The sequence below is a fragment of the Pipistrellus hanaki genome, assembly GCF_964339955.1.
Source record: "Pipistrellus hanaki genome assembly, chromosome: 20".
NCBI lineage: Eukaryota > Metazoa > Chordata > Mammalia > Chiroptera > Vespertilionidae > Pipistrellus > Pipistrellus hanaki.
This window is the reverse complement of record NC_140522.1, coordinates 4,424,914-4,446,853: the sequence shown is the minus strand read 5'-3', so window position 1 is coordinate 4,446,853 and position 21,940 is coordinate 4,424,914. Positions and strand designations below refer to the sequence as shown.

The window sequence follows — 21,940 nt, the reverse complement described above, 5'->3', positions numbered from 1 at the left end:
ACCCTGAAGGGCCTGGCCTTCCCGGTGAAGATACCAGTTAGGGATAGGTTCGTGGTCAGTGACATGACTCTGCAGTAAGATGCCCTTTCTTCAAAAGATGCCTTTGGAAGCCACGGCCCCTGTGAGTCCTGAATCGCTGTGTGACGTTGGACTTCACTCTGCAAGCTGCCTGCTGCCTTTGCTGAAAACCACCACGGCTTCCTGTCCGCTCCCGTCCAACCCGAGGGATGTCCATGGCCGCTGTTTCTGGCAATGGGCTCAGAGGTCGCAAATGAAGGCATCCTATCACTCCGTCACAGAAGCCACGGTGAGCTTCTCCGGTGTGTCCTAAGGGCATGGCTCTCCTGGCCATGTTATGGGAGGTCAAACCACGTCAGCTCATCCTACAGTTTCTACAAGCATGACAATGTCCATGTCAGTGCTGCTCTGCCTCTCATCTTAACAAACCAAGAAGCTGAATTCCTTCATGGACCAGCCTAGAAGGCATGACTAACACTCTGTAAACGCTGCGTCCGAAGCTTAGATCCCTTTTGCTTCTGCACCCTGTTTTCCAGTCTCTGAAATTCTATGCTTCCTTCTTTATTTGATTTTCTAATTTACAAAAAAAATCTATATAACATGTGCAGGAGACAAAGAACGTTTACAGTCTTCTGCCTATTGAAAGCTTTGCCTTTCAACATCTTTGACTCTACCTAAATGTTCTCAGTCTGGTGTTATTCTGTCCCTGCAAAGTACACCAGTGCCCTGGGCCAGGTAGCTCCATTGGTTATTGAGTGTCATCCCAATATACCCAGGATGCATCCCTGGTCAGGAAGACTGAGAAGGAAGCATACAAGAGGCAACCAGCCCTAACCGGTTTGGCTCAGTGGATAGAGCGTTGGCCTATGGACTGAAAAGTCCCAGGTTCTATTCCGGTCAAGGGCATGTACCTTGGTTGTGGGCACATCCCCGGTGGGGGGTGTGCAGGAGTCGGCTGGTCTGTGATTCTCCCTCATCGATGTTTCTAGCTCTTTATCCCTCTCCCTTCCTCTCTGTAAAAAAATCAATAAAATATATTAAAAAAGAAAATGAGCATTCTCACAAAGAGGAGGAGGAGGAAGAACACAAGGATGCAGCTCCCTAAATAAATCAACTACTTCCATTATTTTGACAAAGAAATCTCCCTTCCTTCTGCTATCCCACTAGTCCCATTTGAAACGTGTTATCAGGATACAGTAGATTCCAACACCTAGCCCTTCTCCTTTTGCAGTTGCAATATGACATTTTTACGTTTCTTTGCTGTGAAGTCTAAATCCTACAAACACTACCCTCCACAGCCCAGTTGGGAGCGTCCTGCCTTGTGTAATTATTTACATTCTTTGGCTAAATGATTTGAACACTCATTATTTCCTGGATCTCAATGACCTTATAAATGAAGCTATTATATGATTATGGAAGAACTATTAAAAATAATAGCAGGAAGCCAAGGGATACAAGACAATGATGTGAGTAATTGCTTGGTCTGTGATTGTTAAATGCTTAGTATCCATAAAAGGCCAAACACTTAAAGTGAGGCAGGAGGAGGCAAAAACACTGTACAGCTTCTTCCCAGAATGTCCATTGGAAGATCAATGCCAACGGTTAGCCACCCAACTTCCATGCGATTATTTTTTTAAAATATATTTTATTGATTTTTTTTTTTTTTTTTTTTTACAGAGAGGAAGGGAGAGGGAAAGTTAGAAACATTGATCAGCTGCCTCTTGCACACACACACACACACACACACACACACACATCCCACTGGGGATGTGCCTGCATGCCCTTGACCGGAATCGAACCTGGGACCCTTCAGTCCAGAAGCCAATGCTCTATCCACTGAGCCAAACCAGTTTCGGCAAGAAGAAGCCGCCATCTTTTTGCGGGAGATGAGTGGGAATCCGTGGGACAGCCAAGCATTGATTTTTAAAAATATATATTTTATTGATTTTTTACAGAAAGGAAGAGAGAGGGATAAAGTGTTCAAAACATTGATGAAAGAGAAACATCAATCAGCTGCCTCCTGCACACCTCCTACTGGGGATGTGCCCGCAACCAAGGTACATGCCCTTGACTGGAATCAAACCTGGGGCCTTTCAGTCTGCAGGCTGACACTCTATCCACTGAGCCAAGCCAGTTAGGGAGATCTTAATAATTAAAATAAAGCAACCATTTGTTTTAAAATTTTTTCTATTAAAAAAAATGTGTAAGGAATATAAGGGCACAGAGCCAATGTACATAAACAGAGGACAATGTGAATGAGCTTACTGTCAGGAAGTGGTTTAAATTCTTTCCAGAGTTGTATTGTGTTGTTTAGTTCAGTGATGGATGTTAACCAGATATTGTGTTAAAATGAAGGTAGACAATTAGTTCATTTCAGGCCAAATTATAATAGGATATCTATGGATAGCAATATCCTAAGTATCAATAGAAAAGTGAAATTACAATCAATTAGTTGAGATAAAACGAATATATTATAAATATGCAAATGTGTCAGATTCATTAGGCATAAAGCATTTATTGAATGCTAAACAACCCTGGGGTAGAAGTACTGAAGAAATAACTTCAAAGGAATTTGCAATTTGCAACAATGATAGGTAAAATGGCCAATCATTTACTTGCCCAGGAATAGGAAAAGGATGGTGATTGTAACAAGCTAACCAACACTACTTCCAATTAATCTTGCTTCAGTTGCCCCTTTACCCCTTTCCTGTTGCCCTTAGTTATTTTATTTATTTATTTATTTATTTATTTATTTATTTATTTATTATTTTTTGCAGTTTTTGCAGTTTCTTTATCTACCATCCAACAATTAGATTCCAAACCAAAAGAAAGAACATCTTGGAAACCTTAAGTATCAGAACTAAATAACAGAAAGCTTCAAAATATGTAATTTGTGGAGAGTTGAGACTAAATATTATGTTCCACACATTTACTTTTTAGCTTCAGCATCGTTTGAAAAAATATATATTTTGTTGATTTTTTTACAGAGAGGAAGGGAGAGGGAGAGAGAGTTAGAAACATCGAGGAGAGAGAAACAAGGATCAGCTGCCTCCTGCACACCTCCTACTGGGGATGTGCCCACAACCAAGGTACATGCCCTTGAACCTGGGACCTTTCAGTCCGAAAGCCCAACGCTCTATCCACTGAGCCAAACTGGTCAGGCCTAGTTTTAGCACCTTTTGATGATTCTTGCCTAAGTCAAAATTTTCACTGAGCTATAACTCACATATAAAATGTACTACTTTCAAAGTGTACAATTCAGTGGTTTCAAGTATTCTCACAAAACTGTGCAACCATCACTGTGATCTGATTCCAAAACCTTTTCCTCCCCGCAAAAAGAAGCCCTGTTTCCCCCCTTAACAGTCATCCCCTTTTCCTAAGCTCCCTTCAGCCTCTGGAACCCACTCATCTACTTTCTGTCCCTAAGGATTTGGCCATTTCAGGAAAATGGAAGCCCACAATAATATATGGCCCTTTGTGCTGGTTTCTTTCATTGAACATATTCATCCATGGGATAGTTTTCATCATGGGATAGTTTCATCCATGGGATAGTTTTCATCAATACTTCCATTTCCTTTTATTTACCTAAGTCAATTATTATGATTTTTTTTAACGGTGAAAGATTTTTATTGTGCTGTTCAGAATAGCGTGCAATTTAAAATTGAAGAATTGTTCATTTCTGGAATTTTCCATTTAATATTTTCCAGACCACAGTTGACTGTAGGTAACTGAAACTATGGGAAATGAAACCATGGCTAAGGGGAGACTACTGTACATTTTTAAAAAATTACATGATTGGTGTGACATTGGTCAACATGAACATGTATGTTTCAGGTGTGGGTTTCTATGTTACAAGAATGATTATGATTTTTGAAAACTTATATTTTAAACACATAGTTCTGTCTGCAGGTTTGGGTCCACCTCGTTTTTATCTTCCTTTGTCAGGAAGCTTTAAGAAAACTGCAGCGGGGAAGTAAGTGACCCTGAAGTCCTCCCCTGGAGTCCTCCCCATCTCAGATCAGGGGTCACCCCTTCCGGAGCTCCCTGGCCCCGCCCCCTTGTCACTCAAACAAACAGCTTTGTGCGCGTCTCCGCCCCGTCACCCGCAGACCCCGCCCCCTCCGCAGGTGTCCCTCCCCACGGCCCCGGGGGAGGAAGTGACGCACCGGAAGTGTCCCTGATTTCCCCCCCCTCGCAGTGGGGGAAGGAATTAAACCCCCAAGATGGCGGCGGCGGCGGCGGAGGAGAGGATGGCTGAGGAAGGCGGCGGCGGCGGCTACGGCGACAGCGGCCCCGCTTCGGCCATCGGCTCTGCCCAGCGGCTGCCCCCCGCGCCCGCGCCGCAGCCCCCGCAGCCGGGCCCCCAGGCGCCCCCGGCCCCGGCGCCGGCCCCGGACCAGCTGCCTCCAAACAACACGCTGGTGGCGCTGCCCATCGTAGCCATCGAGAACATCCTCAGCTTCATGTCCTACGACGAGATCAGCCAGCTGCGCCTGGTGAGCCCCCGCTGCCGCCCCTCCGCCGGGCCGAGGTCTGGGGAGGACGGAGAGGGGAGCGCGTCCCCAGGGAAGGGAGCGCCCCGCGAGCCCCGCCGAGGCCGGAGCGCGGCCCTCCCGCCCTCCGTCCTCCCCCTCCCGGCGCCTGTCATCCGGGTTCGTTTGTCCCGAGGCCGCCCTGGCTTCGGGGCTGGGCTGGGGGCGACTCTCCGGGCCACTGCGCCCCCCATAACCCAAGAAGCGGGGCTCCCCCTCTCTGCCCGGCCTGAGCGGGCACCCCCGAGGGGGCTCGGCGGGTGCCCTTTGGACGCCACCCTCAGCCCGGCCGGGTTTGGGGGGACGGGACCCCCAAGGAGGCAGAATGACCCCGCGGCGACCCAGCCGGGTTTGGGGGGGACGGGACCCCCAAGGAGGCAGAATGACCCCGCGGCGACCCAGCCAGGGTCGGGGTGTCTGCTAGAGGGACGTCTTGTCGCGCCCCCCCCCCACCTTGTTGGAGGAGATAAAGTAAGGGAACGGTGGGTTCTCCCCACATCGAGGTTCGGGGGACCGGACCCGCGCCGCCCCGACACCCCCTTCTCCCCCTTCCCTTCCCCCCAGTGGAGCCACTTGCCCCTGGACCCCGGGTCTCTAACTAGTGGTTTGCACCGCCCCGCCGGCTGCAGGGGCGTCTGCACCCTGCACCCCGCACCCTGCAATCACAGCGGCCCGTCCGGCCAGCGACTCCCGAAAAGGATGACTCGGCCTTTGGGGGTGGCTTGGCTGGAGGTTTGATGCCTGTCTCGGCTCAGACGTGTTTTGCTTCCTTTGCGAGAATTTATCGCCCGGTGGCGGGGAGGAGAGGAAGGGGGTGGACATCTTGAAGTGATTGCAACCCGATGCTGTGTAGACGCTAAGTCTGTGGTCGGGGTTGTTTTTTAAGAGGACAAAGACGTGTTTCTTGAATGTGCTGTGTCTAGCATTTTTCTTCCTAAATCAATAGGTGTGTTTCAGGGTTAAACCTCCAGCTTAAAGTGGGTTGTAATGGCTTTTTTTTTTTTTTTAAAGGAAATCACGCAGGTTTTTTTTTTTGTGTGTGTGTTTTTTTTTTTAAACAAAGCTTATTGATATTCATTCAAACTGATGACTAATTTTATTTTGCTAGTCAACACAGCAGTTCATTCCAGCCTGCAGGATGGAAAATTCTTCAGTTGGAAAGTGTCTTTCAAAATGGGTTGTTCCTGACTTTTCAGCATATCCGACTCTTAGAATTTCATGTAGAATCTTAAATATTTCTTTTTTTTTTTTTTTATAAGCTTTTCTTTTTTTTTAAATATATTTTATTGATTTTGTACAGAGAGGAAGGGAGAGAGATAGAAAGCCAGAAACATCGATGAGAGAGAGTCATCGATCAGCTGCCTCTTGCACACCCCCCACCGGGGATATGCCCGCAACCAAGGTACATGCCCTTGACCAGAATCGAACCCGGGTCCCTTCAGTCCCCAAGCCGACGCTCTATCCATTGAGCCAAACCGGTCTCGGCAATATTTCTTCAGATTTGTATAAAGAATGGTGTTTGAGCAGAGGCATGCATGGTGTCTGGGCATACATAGCATTTGAATTGAGCCTTTCAGCCAGACAATAGCTTTGCAAAGCTTGGAATGGTCGCAGTTCTGCTTTACATAAGTGTTGAGGAAAACTGGGGGTTTTGTTCTTTTGTGAGTTGTCTTAGTTTTTTAAAAATTAAAAGCATTTTTAAAGGGGGGAGGAACTAGCCCATTCTAGGGGACAGTGAAAACACGTCCCACAATCTATTAAGTGACATTTCTTCCAAGTGAAATATTCAGTTGCATTCTTAGTTTTTAAGCAGGTATCTCTCCTAGCCTTTTAAGGATGCAGATTTGTAGTTTCAAAGATTTTTTCACTAGCAGCCCTTCCTGGCCAAGCCTCCAAGCCCCCCGCCCCAAAGATGCTGCAAGCCAGTTTGACATCTCACAGCTGTGTTTTTCTCTGCTTTAGCCAAAGGGAACTCACTCCTTTCTTTACCTGGGGATAATGGGTTATTCTTCGACTAAATGAATAATCTTTTGGAGATGCTTTTAGTTTTAGAATCTTTGGTTTGGTGTCATAGGGTACAATTTCGGTTAACATTAGAAAAAGAAAGATGTTCTTTCTAGCCACTAGATGTCAGCATTAAGTTTAATTATGCCCTTTAGATGAAATTGGCAGTCTCAGACAGTGCCTGGTGGGTGTTCTCCAGGCCTTTTCTATTTAAGTGTGCGTTCGTACCTTAAGAATTGTTTGCCAGAAAGCCCAGGCACTTCAGCAGGTGTGGTGTTGTGAAGCACAGACATGACATGGTTCCTTTTGTTATCTTTTTAGGGGAATTAAGGCTGGATGTGGTTGGAAGGAATTGGTTTCATAAGCTAAATGTTGGCTCCTCGGGCTTATCGGCTAGTTTATGTATGTTTTTCCTCTTTCCCAGCTGACTTGCCTGATTAGGACCTCAGTCATAATTCTGCCAGCATCTAATTAGAGAACAGGTACTTAGTATTCTGTGTTTTCTTTAAAAGATCTGCTCTACGTGGAAATTGCTAACATTTTTCAGTGATTTCTGCGCTTAGTTGCTAACAAGCTTTGCCTCTCGTCGCCGTGAATAATGAAACTGGACTTAAGCACCTCGTTAAGTCCTTTGTTTGTTTTCCTGCCATCGGAGTTGCTCCAAAAATGTGCCCAGAGCTTGGACGTCCTGGTTCCACAGGATTTTAAGTACTTAAGTATTTAATTCCTCTAGTGTATTTAAAATTATCTGGCTGGACTCAACTTTTGTACTGACAAAGCCTGCACTTTGAGTTGTTTTTCTGGTAAGTCAGACAGATTCGTGCTGATGCAGCAGAAGACTCGCCGAGGCCCTCTGTCAGGCATGAGGAGTGTTTGAAACGGGAGGCAAAGGTCAAGGAGCAGAGTAGAGCCACCTGGAGAGGACAGCGCCGACCCTGGAGCAGGGGAGGCTCTTTGAGGTTTGAGGGAGACCCTATCGGATACTCTGGGGAGCAAGCGGAGTGCCTGTAAACTAACGGAATCCCGTTAGTGGCTCAGGACATACGTTTTCCTGAAGGTCAGAGTCAGAAGCCTTGCGCATTATCTGGAATGAAACTTTTCCGTTGATAACAAAATACACAAATACATGCTTTTGTCTCGAGCACTCTAGCTAGTCAAATCTGTTAGCCATTTGTAATTCCTTTCACATCTTTTCTCCAATGTTAGAAAATTTCAGTTATAGAGAGAGAGGGTTGATGGGTAGGAAAATGAGAAACCATTACTTAAAAAAAAACAAAACAGGCAAGCTGTCTTCTTCATATCTCTTGCTCTATCTCAGTGGTTCTCAACTTTTTTGTTTTGAGACACCTTTACAAAAAAGTTGCTGAGGACCCTAAGAATTTACTTTAGACATTTCTAGAAAGTACAAAAATATATAGCACTAGAGGCCCAGTGCATGAAATTCGTGCATGGCGTGTGTGTCCCTCAGCCCAGCCCTCTCCACCCTGGGATCCCTCTCACAATCCACAACTGCTGGCTCCCAACTGCTCCCCTGCCTGCCTTCCTGATTGCCCCTAACTGCTTCTGCCTGCCAGCCTGATTACCCCCTAACCACTCCCCTGCCAACCTGCTTGATGCCTAATTGCTCCCTTGCTAGTCTGTTTGCCCCTACTGCCCTCCCCTACAGGCCTGGTCACCCCTAACTACCCTCCACTGCAGGCCTAGTCACCCCTAACTGCCCTCCCCTGCAGGCCTGGTCCCCCAAAACTGCCCTCTCCTGCAGGTCTGGTCCCCCCCCAACTGCCCTTCCCTGCAGGCCCAATCGCCCCCAACTTCCCTCCTCTGCCAGCCTGGTCACCCCTAACTGTCTTCCCCTGTAGACTTGATCACCCCTAACTGCCCTCCGTTGCAGGCCTGGTCCTCCCCAATGCCCTCCCCTGCTGGCCATCTTGTGTCCACATGGGGGCAGCCATCTTGTATGGTGGAGTGCTGGTCAATTTGCATATCACTCTTTTATTAGATAGGATATCAGCTGTGGAAACAATGTCCTCACAGGTTGTGTTGCCTCTGGAAAACTCCACTGTGTGTTGTGAGAGAACTGAGAGTGAACATGGCAGATAACATTTTAATATTATGCAAATGGCTGGCCTCCCAAACTTACGAAAGTGTCTTGGGAATCCCAGGGGTCCCTCCCCAGACCACACTTTGGGAACCTGCTCCTCTGCTGTGTCATAGAGAATACACCCCCTTTATTGCTGCTTTTCCTTTTTTCTTTACAATCTCATCCCCAGGTCATTGATTTTATTAAGGTGCGTAAGTTCAAGTAAGAGATTATAATATTTGGAGGGTAATTCCTTCTTCTATAGATTCTAGTCTGAGAGCAAAGGGGTTCATCAGGAATCTGTCAGTGTTTGCACGGAAGCAGTGTTCCTTGAGCACACGGACAGCACCAGGACCACACGTGCAGGCACATACATACAAGGGTTTCGGGTAACCGAGAGGATTTACCACATCAGGCTTCTTCAAGACTATGGGTTTAACCCGTGAGTTAAGGAGGAAGAATGTTCCTCACAAAACAAAACAACAACAGACACATAGTGGAACAAAACAATTGCAGAAGCGTGACTTGGATTAAAATGAGATTGGTTGTGGGTGTGTGAAGTTTTAGATGTCCTGAACTGGTGATCAGAATCCTACTTTCTACCATTTTATCTCACAGACTTGTCAAATTTAAGAAACTGTTTTTGAGAACCTCTGGGGTTGACAACTTGAGGTGGGGGAAGCAAGTAAGGATGTTAATAAAAACAACAGTAGCTTCTATCTCTTATCATCATTATTTCATTTAAAAAAAAAAAAAAAAAAGAAGAAAGAAACCAGATATACCTGTATGTCCTGATAAACTGAGAGCTGTGGATTCTTACAATGTTGAAGAAGGTACTATCTTAAAAGATGGCTTCCCGCCCTCACTGGTTTGGCTCAGTGGACAGCCTGTGGACTGAAGGGTCCCGGGTTCTGTTCTGGTCAGAGGCACGTGCTTAGGTTGCGGGCTCTATCCCCAGTGCAGGAAGCAGCCGATCAATGATTCCCTCTCTCCCCCTCCTTTCCTCTCTGAAATCAATAAAAATATTTTTTAAAAAGGATGGCTGGTGTGGCTAAGTGGTTGAGCATTGGTCTGTGAACTGGTTTGATTACCAGTCAGGGTACGGTTTAATTACCAGTAGGGAGTGTGCAGGAGGCAGCCAATCAATGATTGTCTCTCACTACTGATGTTTCTATTTCCCTCTCCCTCTCTCTCTGAAGTCAATAAATATATAGTCAAAAAATATATATGAAAAGAACTGTTTTACTTAATACCTTTAATTTGACATGTGATTTAGGACGTATCTATTATTTAATATTAGAGTACTAGTACTTTTATTAGCATAAACCAGGTTGAATTTTTTTTGTCCCTGTATTCCCAGGAAGAAGCAAACTTGTATCAATAGTTTCAGCAGGTATTTGTCAAACATTTGTGCTTGGGTGTTATATGAGAGAAAAAAGTGTAAGACAGCCCTTGCCTGATTGACTTGATCTTGATATAGATTTATCTCACTCTCTTTCCCTCCCTATCACCACCACCATCTGTACAATGAGAATTAATGTTCAGGTTGATAACTCTGAGTCATAGCAAAACTGTCAGGGATCAAAGAACAAACACACAGATACTAAGTACTAGGTCTCATTAAGATAAGAAAGATGCTGAGATATTTCAGAAACATAGCTAAGTACATAGAGCATAGTTTCTATGTAACACTTTAGAGTTTACCAATGAGTTAGCATGTACTGCTCCATTAATCCTCATGATATCCCCGAGTTGGATACTTTCCACAGTGTACAGGTGGCTGACTCGGGTTTTTAAATGGTAGCCGACTCGCTCCAGAGAGCATAAAGACTGCACTCAAATTTAGGTGTTTCGATCCTGTGCTCTTACTGTACATAAACATCATATTCCTTAAAGATTCAAAATAGTTGAGAGTCTGCTACACATGTTTAGATTCTTTGGAGGGCATCATAGTATCTGGAATAGAGAAACTGTCTATAGTTAACCCAAATCACTAGTAGAAATGAGTAAGAATTCTCATTCCAGTTATAGGTCATATAAACTTTGTGAGTTGTTGGACTATATGTATACATTTTAAAAATATATATTTTTATTGATTTCAGAGGGATTGAGCCCACAATCCGGGCATGTGCCCTTGGCTGGAATCGAACCCAGGACCCTTCAGTCCTCAGGCTGATGCTCTATCCACTGAGCCAAGACAGCTAGGGCTGAATATACATTTTTATCTAAGAATTTCCCTTGTTTCAAACTATTAAAAACCTTTGAATATATTATCTTATTGACCTTCAGGACTACAGTATCTGACCACATTAGTGGGGATACATTTAGAACTATTAACAAATACCTAAGTTAGAAGGTAAGTTTTTGCCCCACAGGTGTGGCTCAGGGGTTGAACGCTGACCTATGAACCTGGAGGACGTGGTTCCATTTCCGGTCAGGGCACATGCTGGGGCTGGAGGCTGTATTCCCAATGAGGGAGAGAAGGTTGCTGGAGGCGGCCAGTCAGTGATTCTCTTGCATCATTGATGTTTCTATCCCTCTCTCCCTCTCCCTTCCTCTCTGAAATCAATAAAAATATATTTTATAAAAAGAAAAGTTTTCCTTGCCTACATATATTAATTTTTTTAAATATATTTTATTGATTTTTCACAGAGAGGAAGGGAGAGGTATAGAGAGCTAGAAACATCGATTAGAGAGATACATCGACCAGCCGCCTCCTGCACACCCCCCACCGGGGATGTGCCCGCAACCAAGGTACATGCCCTTGACCGGAATCGAACCTGGGACCTTTCAGTCCGCAGGCCGACGCTCTATCCACTGAGCCAAACCGGTTTCGGCTACATATATTAATTTTTAATGCATTATTGTCAGAATTGCAAAGTATGAGGGATTCACCCACATGTGACTCAAGGATTGAGACCGTAAATGGGAACAATACTAGCACAGAGAACTTGCATTGTTCAGTGATGAGTCTTAAGTTCATTGTCTGCCATTAATTTGATTATTACTTTCTAAAATTCTTTCTCCTCCTCTCCCCCTGTTAGGTTTGTAAAAGAATGGACTTGGTCTGCCAGAGAATGTTGAATCAGGGATTTCTAAAAGTGGAGAGGTACCATAATCTATGCCAGAAACAAGTCAAAGCACAACTCCCAAGGTGTGTCATGGCTGGCAGCGGCAATGCTTTACAGCGGAGGACCTTGTTTGTGTGTTTCTTGACTGTGCTTGGGTGTTATGAGAGAGAGAGAGAAAAGACTTACTTTGAGTATCAGTATTTAAAATGCAGTTTATTTGTTGAATAGTCACTTGTAGTAAAGGGGTACCCGGATCTCAATAAGAGATATTTTACTGTCATTGCTCCCTCTCATCATTTCTGGTCAGCATTTTACTGGAGGTTTAGCCAGGGCAGTTAGGGAAGAAAATGAAATAAAAGACATTCTTGTTGAAAAGAAGGCGTTCCTCTCTCTGTTCAGAGATGACATAATCTTGAATGTATGGAACCTTATACATAAGGAATACACTAATTAATTAATAGAGCTAATAAATGAGTTGGGAAGGGATATACGATGCAAGATTGATATATAAAAATCAATTCTGTAATTGGCAATAATCAATCCAAAAATGAAATTAAAAGGACAATCTCATTTATAATAGCACCAAAAATAATAAAATACTTAGTAATAAATATTACAAAACAAGTGCAGGACTTGTACACTGAAAACTACCAAGCATTGTTAAAAGAATTTAAAGAGGAATTAGGAGAAAGACATTCCATGCTGAGGAATTGGAAGATTTTCTATTGTTAAGATGGCAGTACTCCTTAAATTGATTTGTACATTTTATGCAATCCTCAACAAAATCCTAGCTGTCTTTTTTGAAGATATTGGTACACTGATTTTACTATTTCTCTGGAAATACAAAAGACTCGGAATAATAAAAAACAATCGAGAAAGAACAGAGTTGTTGGAGGACTACCACTTTCCAATTACAAAGCTGTAATAAAACAATGTGGTACTGACTCAAGGACACAATAGAGATCAGTGGAACAGAACTCAGAGTCCGTAAAATAGACCTTACATTTTTAACGATTGATTTTTAACAAGAATGCCAAGGCAGTTCAGTGGGGAAAGAATAATGTCCGATGCTGGGACAACGGGGTATCTACACACAAAAGAAGGTTGGATCCTTCACAGCACATACAAAAGTTTACTCAAAACAGGCCTGTGAGTGTCAGTGCTATTCTGTACACTCTTAGCTGAACTTGGGTTAGGCACTGGGTTCTTACAACACCGAAAGGTCAAGCAGAAGAAGAAACAGGTAAACTGGACTTGATCGCCATTTAAAATTTCTTTTATAGGCCAAAAGATACAATCTCTATCTATATGTCCAAGTGTAATTCTTTCATTTTTCTAATTTCTCTTATTCTAACAGCCATTAGGCTTGGTATAGGCAAATAAATAAATAAATAAATAAATAAATAAATATTTGTCACTAAGTGCTAGTCGTTAGCAAAGATTTTGGGACATAATGATTTATTTATCCTTCCAGCTGAATTATGATCCAATTGTAGATTTCTAATTGGACATGCAAATGCTAGGTTGTTGCATTAAGATGTTTGGATTGGTGAACGCTGCAGTCCACAGCGCATCTCTGAAGGCTGCTTTCTAATTACAGGAGAGAGTCGGAACGGAGAAACCATTCATTAGCTCGTCATGCAGACATCCTTGCGGCCGTGGAAACAAGGCTTTCACTGTTAAATATGACTTTCATGAAGTATGTGGATTCCAATCTCTGTTGCTTCATCCCAGGAAAGGTAACATAGAACTGCGTACTTAGAACAGCTGATTGTACTGTGTAAACTTTATTACAAAGTTACAGTGATTCTTAAATGGCAGAGTTGTTCCTAATTCCCTGGAATGAGCTTTTGTGGATGGATTTGTATGGCTTCTTTCTGCACAGTACCGAATAGAATATGAGTCATTTGTGTGTTCTTTATATTTAAAATGTTAATTATGAAATATGCAGTAGGAGCCCTGCTGTTCCTTAGAGAAGCCTGGTAGGAGTTCATATTCAAGAAAAAAACTTCTGAGCTTTTACTTTTTGTTAAGATGCCAGAGATAGGCAGCAATGAACAAGATAAGTATTGTCCTGCCTTCAAGATTGTTATAATTTAGGGGCGGGGGGTGGAGTAGGAGGGACAAGCTGGGTTTTGTTTTATTTGAGAAATGTTTCATGAGATCTTTATAAAACATCCAGATTTGAAAGGAATGAATAATTATATAGTAATATCCCCAGAGCTATTTAACCCAGAAATAAGTATATGTGGCATATTTGCTAATACTCATACCTTCAGTAGTATCATCCTTCTTGAATTGAGTGTAAATTCAGATGAGCCATGACTATATCCTTTTTTCATATGGAAGGGTGAATGTGGAATTAAAGGTCATTTTGCTACTTAGTTGATATTAGCAAAAGTACCAACATGGTTAGAACTAATTACTACCTAGTAAAATCGAAATGTTCTCTTTTGTTGTTATTTCCATAGAAGATTAATATTTTGTGCGCACTTTCTCTATTTTCAATTTTATGTGGTATTTATTGGGAGGGTATTGTTTCTTTTCATTTTATTTTAAATATTCATTATTATCGAAACCACCCACTTTCCTCATATTAGCTACATTGCTTTTTTTGTAGAATATTCTAAAAGGGTGACCAGTTAGAAATTTTAGATTCTGATTACATACACACACACACACACACAATTTTTAAAATACATTTTTATTGATTTCAGAGAGGAAGGGAGAGAAAGAAGTTGAAATATCAATGATCATAGAGAATTGGCTGCCTCCTGCACACCCCTCACTGGGGATCCAGCCCGCAGGCCACGCACGTGGTCTGACTGGGAATTAAACCGTGACCTTCTGGTTCAAAGTTCAATGTTCAAACACTGACCCACGCCAGCCCAGCTAGATTCTGATTCTTAATGTCAGATTGTACCCTTATCTGATTGATAGGCCTTATCTCTTAAGTATTCCTGAGAAGTTCATTGAACGCGTTATCCCCTTTAGCCTCATTTCTATTGCATATCTCCTTGTTAAGAATATGATATTTAAGAAACATCTTGCCGTTTTCATGACCTCAGAGGCTGCAGTTCAGTCAGCTGTTACTAACAATGAGCAGAGTCCATATGGCCTGCAAAGCCCAAGGTAGCTAGGATCTGGCCTTTCTAGAAGTTGCTAATCTTTGTTCTAATTCATTAGGATCATGTGATTGGAATTATGATCTTTACTGTGTAAACAAATGAGGTCAAAGCCATTTTTTTAGAAACCACTTGTTGACCTCTCGCTTCTAGAACCAAAATAAAAGGATGAAACCGAGGTGGCAGCAGTGGACAATGTCTTAAGTTTTCAAGATGCAGTAGGTCCCCTTGGGCATTTTGCTCTGGCGGCTCCTTAACTGCAGCCTTGACCTTGCCCTCAGGAGAGGAGCGGTTGGAAAGGAATTTTGTGCCTAATTTTATCATATCGGCAGCTACCTATCTCTTTCTCTCGCCATTGCCCTCATATTTATGAAATACTTTCTAATTCTCAGAGCATTTATAGATATCATCTCATTACTTTCCATCACAGCCATGCAAGGTAGGTAGAAGAATTATTCCTATTTCATTGATCAGAAAACAGGCCTTCGGTGACAGCAAGCCAGTGGGATTGGAGGAGGCCTCATTCTAACCCGTAGCAGGTTTTCGAGAGACAAAACCTTCAGACACAGAGCACGTGGCAGGGTAGAGAGAGGAGGAGGTCAGGCGGGTTCCTGGGGCCTGGGAGACGCATTCGGGACAGAGTGAAGTGGGTTTGGAGGATTAGCAGAATATGAGTGTGGGTAATCCCCCTACCCCTGCTTGCACACAGGATTTAATGTCTTAGTTTAGTTCTCTAGTCTTCAGCATGTGTATATCCCTTTGTGGGATTTTTTTTTTTTTCTTCCATAAATGTCTCCCCAATTACACTGTGATTTTCTTCAGGGCAGGAGCTATATTCATGCTGATTCTTTAGCCCCAGCACAGTGCCTGGTACTTACTAAATGTAAGTATCCGAACGAGGCCAAAGTCGTGTGTTCCAGGTGGTGGTATTATCAATGGTCAGTACCTCAGTTAAACCATCCTACGGATTGTTACAGGAATTGCAGAACGAGCAGTCGCTTCTCTCCCTGTTTAGCTATTACATGTCTCGGAAGTGCTAACGAGAGCTCGTCCTTTTAGGTTATCGATGAGATTTACCGCGTGCTGAGATACGTCAACTCCACCAGAGCCCCCCAGCGAGCTCATGAGGTGCTCCAGGAGCTGAGGGACATTTCCTCCATGGCCATGGAGTACTTTGACGAAAAGATTGTTCCAATTCTGAAGAGGAAACTCCCAGGATCGGATGTGTCTGGAAGACTCATGGGCTCGCCTCCAGGTAACTCTTACTTGACTGTGTTCGGTGTGTCACGTTCCTGTGGAGATGAGCTAACCTGCTCTTTTCCCTGTTTGAGTAATCCAGTAGACCAGGGGTCTTCAAACTTTTTAAAGTGGGGGCCAGATCACGGTCCCTCAGAGAGCTGGAGGGCCGGACTATATGAACTACTAATTCCTACTGTAACACCTCGGCTGCGCTCACTGCCCAAAAAACCTGGCGGGCCGGATCAGACTCCTCTGCGGGCCGCATGTGGCCTGCGGGCTGTAGTTTGAAGACCCCTGCAGTAGACAAACTAGATTGCAGAGAAGAAGTGATCAGAATGGTAGAAGAGCATTCCATTTAAAAACCAGTTTAGTTAGTGAAGCGTTCCTGGGAGTGTGACGTTGTAAGTGACTAACGGGCTGTTTGAAACTGCTTCCCACAGTCCCGGGACCTTCTGCAGCCCTGACCACCATGCAGCTGCTCTCCAAACAGAACCCTTCCAGACAAGAGGTCACCAAACTCCAGCAGCAGGTGAAGACCAACGGGGCCGGCGTGACCGTCCTCCGGCGGGAGGTCTCGGAGCTCCGCACCAAAGTGCAGGAGCAGCAGAAGCAGCTGCAGGACCAGGACCAGAAGCTGCTGGAGCAGACCCAGGTCATAGGCGAGCAGAGCGCGCGGCTGGCCGAGCTGGAGCGCAAGCTGCGGGACGTCATGGAGAGCGCGGTGGGCAGCCCCTCAGGGTCCGGGCAGAGCGAGGTCTCTCCCCGGAAACGGAAAAAGGCAGCAGGAGCCATAGACTCTCTTCGGAAGTCCAAGCGTCTCCGGAGCAGGAAGTGATGGGCACGGGCTCCCGGCTCCAAGGAAGGCCGGCTCGGCAGTCTGAGCGGCTGTGTGGATCAGGCTCCGTGAGCAGCGCGCGTCCCTCGGCTTCTAGGCGCTCAGCACACAGCTTCAACTTGAACTCGTGGTTGGGACATTCTCTCCCCGCTTCTCCTGGTTGAACTGACGCACAGAACCTTTTTACTTTGCAATAGATTTGTACTAACCAGACCTATTCTATCATGTTTTGAGGAGTTAACTTTTTTTCTGTGCAGCTCTGTTTAAAGTAAGTTTATTTGTTTTCTGCATATATGCACATTACTTAAGGATCTTAAACCAGTCTTGACCGACTAGAAGTTTAATACAGAAAATGTCCTGTTCACTTGAAAGAAAAGACCTACTTTTTAAATGGACAGTATCTTGTTTTTAAAAAAAAAAAAAAAAAAAAGTTGACTTTTTGTTATAAGTGACCTTTGTCTGGAATGTCTGAAAAGTAGTAAATGCTTTTTGGTATTGAAGTAATGGGTAACTGAAACGGACTTCCATAGTATTGACTGTAGAAGGGGCCTCTACAGTATTGACTTATATATTTTTATAAACTACTGGCAAGGGATTTATGCAGTTATATCATGTTTTCAGTTCTCTCTGGGGCCACGTCGTACGTTTGCATGGATGGATGCATGCATTGCCTAGGCAACTCACGTGAAAAGCTCTTGCACTGGTATTAATCTTGAACCTCTACGCTTCTCCACTTGTCAGAGCAGCGGCTGAGTTGATTTAAGCACTTAACATCTGCCACCGCAACAGCTGGCCTCGGGGGAGGGGGTTGTGAGTCCATTGGTCCTCCAGTTTTACAGGAACCATGGAGCATTAAGCCCATCGCTTTATCCGTGCTCTGTATCGTCCAGGTTCACTGGGTAAGGCAGGACCCCAAGTCCAAGGCTCTCTCTATCGATACCAGACCTCTGATTACTAGTACTTTTCCTCACTCCCCCCTGTGTGTGCTCCCTGAGCAAGTGTGTGCTCCCTGAGCAAGTGTGATGACCAGTAGGGCATAGGGGACCCGGCCTGTGGGATGCAGTTTTGCCATTGAAAGTAAGTTCATTGAGGAACACTGTTCTACGCAAAAGCATTTTGATCGTTTCATTTCTGGGGGAGCTTTCTTCTATTCATTTCAAGCTTTCCTCGTCCTCGACTTTAAACAAAAGCTTTAATTTCGTTTGCACTCCTGTGTTGAGCTTGTAACTGGAAAAGCATGTCTTGCACTGTTCAACCTTCTAAGTGGTCACTTTAACAGCCTCCAAATGGTGTACAGTGGTTATTTTCCCCAGGTGTATATTTTTGAGACATTCAAAAATGTTCTAGTTTTATTTTAATGTACTAAATTATGTCATTATTTGACTATTGTTTTAAACAACTGTCGCCTTGGGCTTCAGTTATTTAAAATAAACTTAGGTGTAATGTAGAAAACTGTCCCCTTCCAGGTGGGAATTAGGACCTGTATAAAACCCAAGGTTTTGGTAAGTACCTTAGTTGAAAAAAAGCACAAAGTTGTCACCTTTTTTTATCCGTCCAACATCACATGGTTCTGCATCCTTCAGATTAAGCTCACCCAATGGAACTTCTTCTCACCCATTTTTTATATTGTCCTTACATAATATTGTCCTTAGATTTTGATCAGTTCTATGTCTAACTCTGAAACTCCATTTACGATGTAGTATGTTTTCAATGAAAAAAACAAAACAAAAAAACACCATAAAGTAACTTCCAAGTGTTTCATGGTTTGTTGGGAAGGTAATTTTAAAATAAACAATTTCCAAAAAAAGATTTGTCAGCCAAGGTCATCCGTAAAAGTCCCTGTCTGGAACTCATTTTCTCAGCAGGTCTCATTTTTTGTAACCATAGGATTTAGCCATATTGTCATGACTTTGGAAGAGGCCTACTGGAATACGCATGGCCTTGAACAGTCTGCTTTCCTGGAGAGGGGAAGACTTTTTTTAAGTAACAAAGTACATGTTTACAGGTTTACAAAGTATGATTCTTATGCATCAAAGGGATGCAATCTCAGAGGGTTCCTTTAATAGTTTGTTAATGAATTCTTTCAAGTTGCCTGGGTTTCTGTAGAAACTATCTACATACTCTAAATGTATCTGTAGTCTTCCACTAGCGAACGCCAGTATTTGGCTTTCATTACAAGGTTTTACACATTAGAAGGCAGGTTTTGTTTTGAAATCCAAATTTCTACAGTGTACACTTGTAATCACCTGTCCGTAAGATTGATGAGTTGCGATTGTTAGTGCATGAATGTTCCATAACAGTCGGAGAATAAAACACTACAGTTCTGTTGTTTGTTTAAGTCTTAAATCTTACTTAAGACCATCTAGCTGAAACATGTTATGGTATTGCCTTGACTGATTTGGTAGCTTTTATACTTGCTTTTGGATAGCATAATGGTATTTAAGGTTCAGCAAATCACAAATCCTTTTGATCAGCTTAAACTGACACATGTTGTATGTCAATTGTAAACTAGCCTCCCAGAGGGAGAACCATCCTGCCTGGATCTTACGTCAGTGATGTAAATGCCACAATGTCCATGTCCTAGAACAGCATTTCATGGAACACTGTCATCCTCCTTGGCTGGTTTTCAGAGATGTCTCTATTTTAATGGGTCATTCCCACTTAAGAGGCGATTATGGTACAACAGTGCAGACAGATCCAAGGTGAAAAGGCATATATATATATATATATATATATATATATATATATGAAAGAGAACACTGCCCCCAACAGGATCCCCGGCTTATTTCCTCCATGGACTTGGCTTGGCTTCCACATGGGCTGAAATAGGAATTTCTTTCAGAACCTGAGGTTAGAAAACCTACTGTTTGTTTTTTTTTTAAGCTCCTCTTTGGAAGTCCAGGGCCTGGAAATGGCGGGGCAAACACAAATGTATTCAGAGTAATCATGCTTTACAGACGACTGGGGTGCCATGCAGTCTGACGCCACTGGTTTTGGAAGCAACTTCTTTTTGTAAACCGTGTTTTTTGGGTTACTGAACGCTATAGGGGCTTGCCTTAATCTCTTATTTCGTAGTTCCGAGATGTATGCTCTATTATCCTACTTGTTAAAATGTTAAGATATCCTATGTAGCCCCAGAGATGGGTAAAAGTATAAATAATGCCTAAATAAATAAGCTAAAAGGTGTCACTACAGCTGGATTTTTGGGAGAAAATGAACATATGAACATAGGCTATGTGTAATAAAAGCAATGGCACCTTCAGATTGCACTATTTTATGCATTATTTTCTATGCCATTTCTTTAATCTCCAAAGAAATGATGTATGACGTCCCAGTTGTCCCTTATTATTAATAAACTTTTCCTTAAGACAGGGCACTTAGTTCTATTTTACTAAACTGAATCAGTTTCTTGGGCGTGATTCCTTTTTTTTTTTTTTTTTTGAGTTCTCTATTTCCTTAGCCATAATATTTTCTAGGATCTAGGAACTCCCTATCTTGTCGGTGTCCACCAATATATAATTTTAATTTAATTTAATGTAAAGTCTCATACTTGGTGATCAGCACGTTTTTTATATCCTGCTCTAGGCATGAGTACCAGTGTGTTAACACTTAAACCGTCTACAAAGTGTCATATGCTGTTAAGATGTGAAGCCAGGAATAAGACATTCTGAAAAGAAACGTCCTATATGATGCAGCCTCTTACAAACAGCTGTTTCCCGTATAAAATCCAATGTGACATGCCATCCAATTCTTTAATTTGGGATCTATCTGAATTATCTAGTCCACAAAAGATTAGTAAGTTAAATCCACTTAAATGTAACAAAACCCTATAGCCTGCCATTCTGAAGCGAAATATTTTTCAAAGATGCTAAAGTGATCTATGAACTGAAACTAGCCATTAGTTGGCTGCCGTGTACCATGATTGTATTTTTAATAGCGATATATGTATAATCATGATAAATATGGTAGGCTCGAGTCATGGTGGCCTTTGTCAGCTCCCTATGGATTTGTTAAATTTCTGAAGTAAAAAAAAAAATCCAAACTTTTCCTGATGTGTCTGAAGGGAATGATGGGGTTTAGAAGCATATTGGTAATCTATCAGGTCCACGGCCAAAGTATTCAAAGCTCCTTTATGTGGTACCATGTCTGTTTACTTACGCTCATGAGCAACAATAAACTACCAGTTTACCTTCTGGAATTTTCGTTGTCATAACCGAATTCAGTTATTAGAAAGTGGAAAACACCTCCCAGTCACACAACAGGGTACAGAAATAAAAGTGGTGTTACCAGCGCCGCCTGTTTACTTTGTATTTCCTGTGCAGAAAGGCTGTGGAGCTCTGCTTCGCACAAATGCCATGGGGACAGCTCGCTGCCTCTGCTCTAAGCGCTGAGCGGGTTTTACATGTCATCCGAGTCCTCACAGCTGCTCTAAGGTGGGTTTTTCTCTGAGTGGGGATGTTCAAGTTTGGGTTAAGCAACACGTCCACAATGCTATACAAGTAAATGCCAGACCTCTCTGCCTCCAAAGCTGCTGTACTTCTGCTACATCTGCTACACTAAATTCTACAACAGCGGGGAGCTATGAAACTAGATTAAGTCAATTATAAACTTAGGAATAAATATATAAATGAACATCCTATATATCCACTAGAAGTAGCCAGTGTCCAAATCCCTCGTGTTAAGAGTAACATTCAGAACTTAAAACCTGGGGAAGGCGGGGCTTGGAGGAGGCATACAGGCAGAAAGAACTGTGAGGGCTTCCAGAACCTGTAATCTTAAGGAGGAGGCAGTCCTAGCGGAGTGTCTGAAGCCCTCACTGGTCCACAGTCACTTTACTAAACGCCGCCAATCGGTACAAAATTAGTGACCACTGATTTTTTAATTTTTTTTTTTTTTTGCACTGACAGAATACTGGTTCTCTTCAAAATTCCTTCCAGCTCCAAAACGATTCTAAATTCCAAAGAAATGTCATCACACATTAATCTCACCCCCCCCCCCCCCCCTCTGTAAAGATGGGACTGGTAAATGGCTCAACA

The 21,940-nt window shown here is 43.2% G+C and overlaps 2 protein-coding genes across 2 annotated transcripts in view; one reads left to right on the top strand and one right to left on the bottom strand.

Annotated features, from left to right (window-relative positions):
* Positions 1-21,940, bottom strand: part of TP53BP2 (tumor protein p53 binding protein 2) — a 69,426-nt gene that overhangs the window by 44,685 nt on the left and 2,801 nt on the right. The window lies entirely within an intron of this gene.
* Positions 4,213-21,100, top strand: FBXO28 (F-box protein 28). Its single transcript, XM_084868953.1, has 5 exons — positions 4,213-4,514; positions 11,679-11,788; positions 13,306-13,444; positions 15,890-16,085; positions 16,510-21,100. The coding sequence occupies exons 1-5, from the start codon at positions 4,242-4,244 to the stop codon at positions 16,902-16,904; spliced, it is 1,113 nt and encodes a 370-aa protein (XP_084725079.1). The 5' UTR covers positions 4,213-4,241; the 3' UTR covers positions 16,905-21,100.

What these genes read in the sequence shown, in the direction of transcription:
- FBXO28 (XM_084868953.1), top strand. Translation starts at nt 4,242, where the DNA reads ATGGCGGCGGCGGCGGCGGAGGAGAGGATGGCTGAGGAAGGCGGCGGC. An exon ending in GTCAAAGCACAACTCCCAAG is followed by an intron (nt 11,789 to 13,305) that starts GTGTGTCATGGC and finishes TTCTAATTACAG; the next exon opens with GAGAGAGTCGGAACGGAGAA. An exon ending in GTTGCTTCATCCCAGGAAAG is followed by an intron (nt 13,445 to 15,889) that starts GTAACATAGAAC and finishes TCGTCCTTTTAG; the next exon opens with GTTATCGATGAGATTTACCG.